This window comes from Sinocyclocheilus rhinocerous, unplaced genomic scaffold (genome assembly GCF_001515625.1).
Source record: "Sinocyclocheilus rhinocerous isolate Xijiao unplaced genomic scaffold, SAMN03320098_v1.1 scaffold4319, whole genome shotgun sequence".
Classification (NCBI taxonomy): Eukaryota; Metazoa; Chordata; class Actinopteri; order Cypriniformes; family Cyprinidae; genus Sinocyclocheilus; species Sinocyclocheilus rhinocerous.
Genome location: NW_015658510.1, coordinates 347,216 through 358,849, shown reverse-complemented (window position 1 = coordinate 358,849; position 11,634 = coordinate 347,216). Strand labels below are relative to the sequence as shown.

Sequence of the window (11,634 nt, the reverse complement as noted above, 5' to 3'; positions counted from 1 at the left end):
CAGGTTTCTAAGCTGATCTGAGTTGTTTTTAGCATGTAACTCTCAGTATAACATGTTCAGCTTCCCTTGCAGTCTTGAGTTCAGTATTCATTGTTTCAGATGCTGCGCTCATGAGAAATCCTGCTTCATTCAGTCTCTGTCCCTGCTCTCTAGCTCCTGTGTGTTTATGGGAGTAAACAGCAGCTAGTTTCATCCCTTCACAGGGCAGTTTAAATGTCATCAGACTATTAAATTTAATACTGCATGACACACCATTACATCCATTTGAACACGCCTCTGATTCACAAACATCCAAATATTCATGTTTTTAATAATGAACGTAAAAATACATCAGCATTTCCCAAGAGTCCCTGCATACTTCTTACATTCCTTATTTAGTCCTTTTTAGGAATGCTATAAAATTATTTTCAAATGAAGAGTTTGTCTTGTAATTACTTAACATGAGTACAGTAAATGAACATCATCAATGCTTAAATATCACTAATCCAATGAACAGACCGATAGAGACGACACGAAACTACTGTCAGATTTATTGCAAAGTAATGGGATGATGTTCTGGATAATTGTGTTGTATTTATCTGAAACACATACAGTACATAGAGTTGATTTTCTACACAGCAGAACAGGTGTATACTGTAGTTCCAGGGACTTTGGATTAACTGTCATCAGCTAGTATGGCAAGCAGGTGGCGCTATTCAAGAAGATGAATATATTTCATATTTTGGTGCTCATATAAGTGTTTGCAGACAATGACGACTACAGATGTAACAACAAAACAGGCAAAACAGATGTTCACAACTAAGAGAAATAAAGTTCTCTGAGCATTTTTAATGACAAACAACATTAAGAAATTAAAACATTAATAATTTAAATGTCAAAACACAAATATCACATAACCTTAAACTATTTTAAACGTTTATCTTTTAATTTAGCCACAAACACACACACACACACACACTTCCCAGCTTACACTAAGATATATCGCTCTTTTGTTAAATGTGAGCCAAAATCATCACAATTAAAATAACCAAAGACTTAAACTACTTCAGTCTGTGTGCACTGAATTTATTTAATACACGAGTTTCACAATTTGAGTTGAATTACTGAAATAAATGAACTTTTCCACGACATTCTAATTTATTGAGATGCACCTGTATGGTATAATGTGACAGAAGTATGTGGACACGCTTATCAACAGCCTAAAATAAACAAACATGCATCGCTAGAAACATCAATGCAGTGCTGCACACTTTAAGGAACGGGAAGCACAGCACTGCCACGAACGATTCACCACAGAACAGAGAGGTTTGGGTGAAGACTAGAAGAGGATCGCATGGATGAGACTCCACGTCTGAACCAGACTGAACCACAGGCACTGACAAACACACAACCAGCACTGCTATCAAAGACACCAGCACACGAGAAGGGAAGCATCACTGGGACATGCAGGGATTCAGAGCTTTGGTACGGGACACACATGAGAACGCTCTGGAAAAACAGCCTCTTAAGGGGGAACCTGTCTGGTCGGGGAAGGTGGAGGACGACGGCTGTGTTAGAAGAAGAAGAAGAAGAAGAAGAAGAAAGTGGTGCATGACAGCAGAAGCGTTGAGGAAGGCAATGGATGGTAGGGCGAGAGACAAAAAGACAGAATTAGTATCTGTAAGCAGTGTAGCATTATAACACACGTTATTTGCTGACGTGTTAATATATATATATATATATATATATATGTGTGGTCACATGAATGTTGCTCTAGTACTGGAATTGCACTTTAGTGTTCTCATGAAAACTGGTGCTACTAGTGTAGTGCATGAGTGAAGCACGTCTAACAAAGGTATGAAAACGGACGAGAGACGAGTGTGAACGCTGGTGTAAACGTAGCTACACAAGCCTGGTTTCATGCATTGTTACATTTGTCAAAACACAATTCATAAGGCAAGTATGTACTGCACTCTCAGCATTGCCTCCAGGTTTGCTATAGTGAGCATTAGTGTAAAATCTCTTCTTCTCCATCAGCTCAACCAATGCTGAGCTAGATTGTTAGAGTTAGGGTTAAGTTTATATCTAGCTACCTGAATAATAACACATCTGACTTAATGACATTTGCAAGAAACTTCCTTTTACTATCGAGCTTTGTTTACGCCACAGTTGGACTATATTGTACAGTATGTGCACTTATGTGTAATTAAATTACTATATCAAGAACATGCAAATAAACTGCACACTTGCAATGCATTGGCCAAGCATTCGAGCATGTGTTTGTGTACCTGCGAGGAATATTTTAATATGACTAGAAATGCATGTAGTAAGTAAAGAGATGAGAGGAGTGAGAGAAAGGCACAGATGAAAGGGCCGGTCTCACCTGGGAATGCTGGGAGGCGCTCGGTTGGGCCGGCTGGGAACCTGTGGGCTGTCTGCGCTGTTATTCAAGGGCCCCAAGGGTCCGGGGCGAGACGGAGGCGCAGGAGCACCTCTCCCAGCGGGTCTCTGTCCCGCAGACATCCGGCGCGGAGCCGTGGGGCTCGGAGGAGGAGACCTGCGGAAACCAACAGAGACACTCACAGCAAAGAGAGAGGAGGAACTCAACCCTACAGCAGCAGCAAACTACACAGAACTCCAGACAGAACTGCTTCCACCGGCTTTCTGTCACAGAACAATCTGGCTTCGTTCCACAGCTGAAGAACGCAAGCGATTACGGCGTTTGTTGGTCGACCTCCTCACTTCTCACAAGCTCCCATCGAGGCTTTCAAGGATGAGGCAACCAATGAATGAAGCCAGATCCACCCTGAACTGAATGACCACCTGGGAAAGGCCTGATAGTCATAATCAGCCGTTTAGGGTTAACCCTAACCCTAACCGTTTCTAGTCGTCCGGTTCAGTCTGAAGTGGACATCCATCACACTGCAGTGAGTGATCCTGAGATCTGCTCTGGATCAGACAGAGAAGAGGTGTTACCTGCGGGAGCCGGCGCTGGCGCTCAGCCAGGAGTTATCCACCGGCGGAGGCAACGGTGTGGAGATGGTGGTGGTGGAGATGTCTCCGATGATGGCCAGAGCTTCTTTCAGAGCGTGGTGTGTGCGCAGAACCTCCTCGCGCCGCTGCACCTGCTCCTGAGACTCGTCCATCAGAGCGTTCTGATCTCCAGCCGAGTATAGCTGCGCCAGGAGCTCCGCGTTAATGAACTCCTTCACCTGCGGAAGACGACTGATGTTCATTAGTCTGATTATCATGACAACACACTCACTCGTGTCTTTCCTCTGCTGTGGCCTCAAAAATATCTGGACACAATTAAAGATGTAAGCACGTCTTTACAGGATTCAACAGCATGCATGGCATTTATTTTCACGACACAAACACACACTTTAAAACATTTACAAGTGAAGTTTGTTAGGTTTCATGAATATAAAATAGTGAACTGGACACAGTTTTTGCCAAACGTTGTGTTTGTTGATAGTTAATGCTCTGAAGTACACCTGAGCAGAGCTGACCACGAGAGCAGCTGCTGAGAAATGAGTGCGTCACAGAAGTCAAGTTAGGTTTGAGACCAGCTCCAGCATCATTCGAGCGCAGGTTCCGTCTGCTTTGACCTTTTATATCTAATGCAATGAAGTTCAGATATTTTTAAGTGTGACTAATGTCCAAACACTTTTTGGGGCCACTGTACTGTAAATATATATTAGTGCTGTCAAAATTAGCGCGTTAATGCATGTGATTAATTTTTTCAGTTTAACGTGTTAAAATATTTAACGCAATTAACACAGTGAACGTCTTTACGAGCACATCAAATGGGAGACTTTCAGACGCGAGTCAGCCGTTATACTGTGATCGTAGCACATGCTCTTCAATATCACACACAAATAAATTTTTTAGTGTTTGATAACGTTATTCAATTTCTGTATATTTCCTACTTGCTGAAGGGCACAGGTAAATATGACATTTATTATAATGGGTTTATGTGAAGATTGTTTTAAGCTCATTTAAATTAGAAGTTATTTTTTAAAGTCTAATAAATGTTAAAATGGGCAGCTCTCAATTATACTGTAATGTTGAATGGCTAGTCAATGGTTAAATATTAGGAAAAAACATTATTTGCTAGAGACATCAGTAGTATTGGTATCAGTGACACTCGCCTTCAGTCATTAAAAAAGATGCCATTAAACAAATATTAAAAATATAATGTCTTTATGTGGTTTCTACATTAAGTTGAAGATTGAATGTGAAATTATTGCCATATAAAAGTATATTTAAAAACTTTAATGTTAGGTGGGATTAATCGCGATTAGTTTCAGAAAAAAATGTTTGATTAATTAGTTAATTCTTTTAATCGACTGACAGCAATTTTTTTTATTTTGCGTATCTGACTCAAATATATTTCGTTATTTGTAGTCTGAACAGCAAAATGTTTTGATGTTTACATATTTATCCTGATATAAACCACATCTACATGGGTTTTGAAAATCAATCAAATTTTTGCAAATGCTTTTTAGTTATAGTCTTGTAGTCCGAATCGGATTTCACGACTCGTATATAACACTGCACAAGGTGCAGTACTGATGTGAACGCACTCATTAAGAGTGTTTCAGACAGTTTAAGCACACTAATGCTCTGATTCTTCTGATGAGCATCTCAGATATAATAGTGTTCAAACGGTCAAATCCTCATCTGTCCTCACAGTCACACAGCATCCTTACGTTATTGATCATCAGATGCATGATGCTCTTGGGCATGAGGTCGCGGATGCATTTGTTGACGATGGCCATGTAGGAGTCCACCAGGTTCCTGATGGTCTCCACCTTCCTCTCCAGCTGAGGATCCATGGAGAAGTTCTCCGATGGGCCAGAACTCTCACTCTCCACCTGAGTCCAGGGACACAATCAGAAACGTGAGGTGATAAGGAAGATGGTTCATGCTTCATTTTGAGGGGAATCTCATGTTAGTGGGATGTGAATGACGTGTCACTGACCGCGGCCCTCTCGGGATAAACGCCGGCGCGCAGCAGCGACGCTCTCCAGCTCTCCACCTCCTCCAGAGTGTCACACGCCAGCTCCAAGAAACGGTTGTCCTTGAACACGTTCCTGAGAGAAAGCCAGCCATCACTCAGATGAAAAGCACTGATCGCTCTCACCTGTTTGTGAAGAACCTGCAGGAATCCTCTCGGAAACTCTGAGAGTCTGTGTGCTTTCTCAACTATGAGCGGAAATGAAGACTAACCTCATACCGCTAATAACCAAGAAAGTGATTCCACAACATTGTTCCTCTGCGCTGTCAGAGTTGTGATGTGGGCATTTCTATCCTCACAGAACTGGAATGATTATTAAAACTTTAAACTTTAAGCGGTGAACGGGTCTTAAGAGTTTCTTATATCCTCTGTTCCTGATGGTTTGGTCTTTGAGAACTGATGACATGAACCAGATCATTTAAAACAGCTCTGACAATTCTATTGAAAACAAAAAGAAAGTGAGAAGTGATTTATTTACCGCTGCTCTGTGTTGAAGATGGCAAACATGTGCTTGCTGGACATGAAGCTTTTCTCCACATCTCTGACCTTCAGATTGTCCAGGGGCAGCATGTACTTCTTCTCTTTCTCCTGCGGGATCCAGACAAACCATGCATCAACATGTCATCACGTTCTTTTCATGATAAACAGACTCCTAATGCAGCATCTTCAGGGAATGAGAGAAAAGCAGTGAAAACAGACCATATATACACTGCTAATCTGAGAGAGAAATGGAAAAAGGAGAGTTGGATAAACATGTAAAGATAAAGAAATGATGGTGAAGAGAGACGAGTGCATGTGGAAGTCATGAGAAATGTTAGGAGACTGATGAGGAGAACACAAGTTTAAACCCTAACTATCATGCAGAGAAGCGTTAGACTGTTAATGGGGTCAATCTCACAACAAACACTTCAAGAAAATATGAAATTACATGTTTATAAAGGAAATTACACTCATTTACATTACTCTAATCATCTTGCCTGAACACAATGACTGTATGAATAACATTATTCCATAAAGACCTAAACAATATAGAAATTAAAATTTACAACAAAAAAAATGTAAATATGAATGTATGGAATCTTTTCTTTTGTGTGTAAATATGTAATATGTTCACATTACAGTAATGACATTTTTGCAGGGAAATGTTTTCTCTATTTTCAAATGAAAGAGTGAAACACTAGTGAACTAAAGCGAGCTGCAGCTTCTCCTCTGGGTTTCTGGGTTTCATAAATATGTTCCCCACACTGCCGAGGAGCTGTTTTCTGTCTGAGAGAGAGATTCGAGAGCAGGCTGGCACTCGATCTGAACATCTGGAAGCACTTAAGGGCTGTGAGAGAGACACACCAGACCAGCTTCAGCAGCAGACCTCTGGAGAACAGCCCAGGCCAGATAAATGCACAGCGGCGATCATCGGACGGATCGGGGTTACGCTCCTCGAGAGCTGTGAAGAACGTCAGGATCCGGCGCGGGACACAGAGCCTCATGAAGACGAGCGTCTCGGCGTCTCAGTGTTCAGTCGACCTGTTCATGCTCACACTAGTGTACACTAGTCTGCACACTGCTTAGACGCGGTGAGGAAAAGCCACAGAGCATGTGACGCTTGGGATTTTTCAGGCTTTTCTCCTTGTCTTTGATTTAAGCTGCTTTGGCTTCAGTGCTAGTGAAGAGGACGATCACACACAAACACCAAACACTGGATGAGCACATTTCATCTGAAATGCTCAAAAAACGCAGCCGGCACCGAGCTTTTAGCTTCGCCGCACACCAATGTCCATACGAGCTCTGCAATGCTGCGGTTTAGAGCTCAACAAACGTTTCATCCAGTTTTCATCCAACTATTGATGTTCACAGTGCTAAACGTCCTGAACAAATCGACTGTTTGCAGACTTCAGTGACCAAAGCCATGAAACAACTCTAACAGCCTAATTAAAGAAATGCAGCAAACTTCAGTATTAAAATCACAATAATAAAAGCAGAACACGAGGACGTTTGTTAGTGAGACGATATCTGATAGTGAGAGTTAAGTTGGTTTGCTTGCATTGGTTTAGAGGAATCTGTCATGACATTAAAAGAATGACAAAGACTAATCAGTACATCTGAACTCGTGAACCACTGAATCATTTCAGACACACTTTCTTCCTCATTCCTGCACGGCTCATGCTGCTGGTGACTGATATCAGTCTGTGTTTTTTAATATTAACCGCACAGGTCTGTTGTGGTTTCAGTCATGGGGTGACATGAGGGTTTTGGTTTTCATGAGCTGATGGTTTCAGGCTGAATCGCTGAGTTTGCCAGCTAAAGAGCCAATGATTCTGACAGCTGCTGCGGAGCATGTGAAGGGTTATTAACATCATTAAATAAAGTCATCAATCCCTCTCATTCTTCATACGGAGATGCATTTCAGCATCAGATCGACTCCTGACGCATAAAAGCATCCCATAATGCCAGAGGAGCTCACCTCGTCATCTTTGAACCAGGACAGGCTCTCGGCGGTCAGCACGAACCAGTACTCCTTCGCTCCTCCCTTCATGATGCTGATGTTATTGATGGTCAGCCAGCCCTTACGGATCACCTGACGGAGGAAGAGAGACGCGTCAAACACAAACACACGCTCGGCACAGCAGTGATCAGTGCAGAGTGTGGATGAATGACGTGAGGAATCAGTGTGAGACACGTAACGGTGACGGAGAGCAGACTCGTGATGTTTACACAGCGCTTCACACAATCCACTGCAGGACTAACATCTGAAATCAGCATGCTATTTAAACTTGCATTAAACAAGTATGCCTTTTTACTCCCCATCAGCTGGCAAATAACAAGAAAACATTTCAGTTCTCTAGCTGTACAGCGTGAACACAGTGCACTATATAGGGCACAGGAGCCGATGTGAGACAGTGACGGTTCATTCCCACTGAATGAATGATGTAAGGACTCAAACAGTCACTAACTGCAGTCAGTGTAAAACCCCTCCACTAACACACAGACGAGTGACAATCAGTGCATCTGTTAGACGAGCTCAGGTCGACCAATCCACTAACTGCTGCATAATACATTCAAACATTAATGATAAAATGTTCATTAAACTCTTCTAGTCCTGACAGATCATTCATATGCAACATTAATAATGATGGAACTGCGCTGTGATTGGATGAAAAGCTCAAAGCTGTTACTCTAAGCAGTATCAGCCAATCAGCATCCATGATTACAGTTGTCTGTTTTATCATTATCATTACTGAATGTAGTTTATTTATTGTTGCAAGACATTCATTAATAAGGTAGTTATTAACAGCAGGTGTCTCCAGCATGCGTGATCATGCGTCCCTCTGAAGCTATAATCATTACACACAGAATCAGTGCAGTGCTCGTGTTCGCTATCAAACAAGCGTGCTCTATAGGGACTGATGGATGTTTTCAGGCTGATGGTCACCTCTGTTTCTGCCTCGATTGCTCAGTTTGGCAGGGTGATCAGCTCTAGGAGAGTTCTGCTTGTTCCAAACCCCTTCCATTATGATTTACAGATGCTATGGGCTCTTGGGATCTTTTGTAGTTTTCTCCAGATCTGTGCTTTAACTCAATCCTGTCTTCCTTTGACCTCAACGCTTGATTTTTTCAGCTGTCAGTCCTCATATAGACATTGTGTCTTTCCAAATCATGTCCAATCAGTCAAATTTGCCACAGATTTACTCCAATCAAAGAGTAGAAAAACCTCAAAGATGAGTCACAGAAATGGATTCACCTGAATTAAACCTCACGTGTTACAGCACAGGGCCAGAATACTTATGACAACGTGATCTTTTAACACATTTTGCTTTATCGTGTGGTATGGAGTGTAGATGCGGAAAAAATGAGAGTATTTGAGAATAAGGCTGCAAGAAAACAAAATGTGAAAAATGAAAAGTTTGAATCCTTTCTGAATCCAGTGTGAGAAAGACTTAAAGGGACAGTTCACACAAAAATGAAAATCACCCCATGATTTACTCACCCTCAAGTCATCCTAGGTGTATATGACTTTCTTCTTTCAGACGAATCCAATCGGAGTTAAAACATGTCCTGGCCTTCCAAGCTTTATAATGGCAGTGAATGGGTGTTGAGATTTTGAAGCCCAATAAAGCGCATCCATCCATCATAAAAAGTGCCTCACACGGCTACGGGGGGTGAATAAAGGCCTCCTGTAGCGAAGCGATGTGTTTGTGTAAGAAAAATATCCATATTTAAAACTTTATAAACCGTAATCTCTAGCTTCCACTTACTATCGTACGGATGATGTAGGCATAGCGTAAGCTCCGGTGAGAATATGCTCATCTCGCGAGAACCGACGTTTGTTAACAGGAGCAAAGGAAGCAAAGTTACTTTAGCAAAGGAAAACCAGTCTCCTCTTGGCTTATATCGAAATCCTTCCACATTTCTCTTTACAAATCCTCATTTTGTGCTTCTAATTCGTAACCGGGGTTTTGTTTTGCTCTCTCCGCTGCGCTTCCGCAGTCGTCACTTCTCACCGGAGCTTACACTACATCATCTGCCGGAACGACAGTTAGCGGAAGCTAGAGAAAAGTGATTATAAAGTTTTAAATATGGATATGTTTCTTACAAGAACACACCGATTCGCTGCAGGAGGCCTTTATTCACCTCCGAAGCCGTGTGAGGCACTTTTTATTACGGATGGATGCGCTTTATTGGACTTCTTTTGGACTGTTGAAAAATAACACCCATTCACTGCCATTATAAAGCTTGGAAGAGCCAGGACGTTTTTTAATATAACTCAGATTTTATTCGTCTGAAAGAAGAAAGTCATATACAGCTAGGATGGCTTGAGGGTGAGTAAATCATGGGTTAATTTACTTTTTGGCTGAACTATCCCTTTAAAGTCACACAGATCTGAAGAAACTATCCTCTGGTTCATGCAGTGAACTGAACTACTGCTCCATCACCTCAGTGCATTTAGTTACACACATCAACCTGACGTCTTACAATTATTCCAGAGGCTGGAGGAGACGAGGCCTGAAGAAACACACAAACACACAATTTTATGCTCAAGATCCCCTTAATTAAAGCCAATCAGCACTCATGGATCACTGCATCCTCCAAACGCTCTTCTCTCATCAGTGCACCACGACACTAACTTCTCCACACTACGCTGAGTATAAAGTATAAAAAGTGAAAGTAACGACTGCTTGTGTTTCACTAAGAATGTTTAATGAATAATTAAACATGCAGACCTGAGCCACAAATACAGCAAACTGAGGCTGAACCCTGTCAGACGAGCTTCTGCAGACAATAAAATAACCCTGACTGATCGCTCAGGTCAAGTCTCCTCAAGCTTTCTGCTGCAGGATTTCATTTCTCACAGCAAACACGCTCCCAAACTAAACGTCTGTCCTATGTTTCTGAGAATGCCGTTCACACAGAATGTGTTTCCAGGTGTAGACACGATCTGTGAACAGCCCCTAACTGCTGCACTGCAACATTTCCACTTTGGGTGTGCAGTATTTTTCAGTAATTCGGTGTTAATGTTGCCATGATCTGAAGCGTGTGCCAGTTACACTTCGGTTTGGCATTATTTGTCAATAATTCAGCATTCCGTAGTCAATTATTCGGTTCATGTTTCCTCACCTCAAGACAGATTGCTCAGATGTTTCATTTCAAGACCTCTGTCAGGTTTCTACTTTCTTACACAGAACTTCAGAAAACCAACTAAATGAAAAATGAGTTCTAAGAAAAGCTTGAGCGTGATTTGAGCACAGATGACACACTGGGTTGATATTTTGTGTCTAATGCAATGAAATTCAGACATTTTTGTGTCTACAAGAGCCCAAATGCCGTAGGCTATGCTGTGTGTGGCATCAATACAATAAAACAGAACTATTCTCACGAATGAAGAGGTTTACATCAAAACTATGCTTGTCCACAGTTAAAAACACGACCAGTCCATTGTTCTGCTAGAGAAAGAGCCATGGAAATGAGAAAAATAATGCAAAGGTGACATGTCACATGTTACGTAAAGCAATGAGGAAACATGAAGTATATACATAAGTATAAACATAAACATAAAATATATAAAGTATAAACATAAACACAAAACAAAGTATAAACATAAGTTCCTGAATGTTTGACAGGTTCTGTTGTTAGGATGCATGAACAGAGGAGTTTCTATCTGTCATCAGTGTGTGTTGAGACAGAATCAGTCTGACACTGATGAGACAGGAGTGATGGAGAGAGACACGGATATGAGAGGCTCTTACCTGGAGCTCCTGAGCCAAACACAACAGCACATCATGCAGGAGCCGCTCGCGCACACGGGAGGATAGTGAAGAGAACATGACACACATGTGTGAGAACAGAAACACAACTCAACATGTCCATAACACATGGACATACTGACAAACACAAGAACTACTGAGTAATAAAGTGAGGGCAGTAAAAGCAGAGCAGAAAGAAAGTCAATGCCATGTAAAATGACCAAAAACAAAGAAATAGCATTGATGTCTGGAGTGCCATAAACATAGACGGCCTTCACAAACACCAACACACTGACCTGATTCCCTGCAGAGCTCTTCTTATTCGCCTGACTGCTGCGCTGCTGAGCACTGAGAGACAGAGAGAGTGTGTGTGTGTGTGTGTGTGTGTGTGTGAGAGAG

The 11,634-nt window shown here is 41.8% G+C and overlaps 1 protein-coding gene across 3 annotated transcripts in view; it reads right to left on the bottom strand.

Moving 5' to 3' along the window:
- Positions 1-1,160: 1,160 nt before the first annotated feature.
- The window catches only part of dnm3b (dynamin 3b), a 29,712-nt gene continuing 19,238 nt past the window's right edge, over positions 1,161-11,634 (bottom strand). For 2 of the 3 annotated variants that reach the window (XM_016530629.1, XM_016530628.1), the window contains 9 exons: positions 11,532-11,583; positions 11,239-11,247; positions 7,458-7,571; positions 5,478-5,587; positions 4,964-5,075; positions 4,692-4,856; positions 2,956-3,191; positions 2,363-2,536; positions 1,161-1,547 (listed from right to left, as the gene is read on the bottom strand). In XM_016530629.1, the coding sequence (XP_016386115.1) occupies positions 1,505-1,547; positions 2,363-2,536; positions 2,956-3,191; positions 4,692-4,856; positions 4,964-5,075; positions 5,478-5,587; positions 7,458-7,571; positions 11,239-11,247; positions 11,532-11,583 (1,015 nt within the window). In that variant the 3' untranslated portion in view covers positions 1,161-1,504. The remainder of the gene's footprint in view (positions 1,548-2,362; positions 2,537-2,955; positions 3,192-4,691; positions 4,857-4,963; positions 5,076-5,477; positions 5,588-7,457; positions 7,572-11,238; positions 11,248-11,531; positions 11,584-11,634) is intronic. The other variant, XM_016530630.1, reaches the window with a different exon arrangement.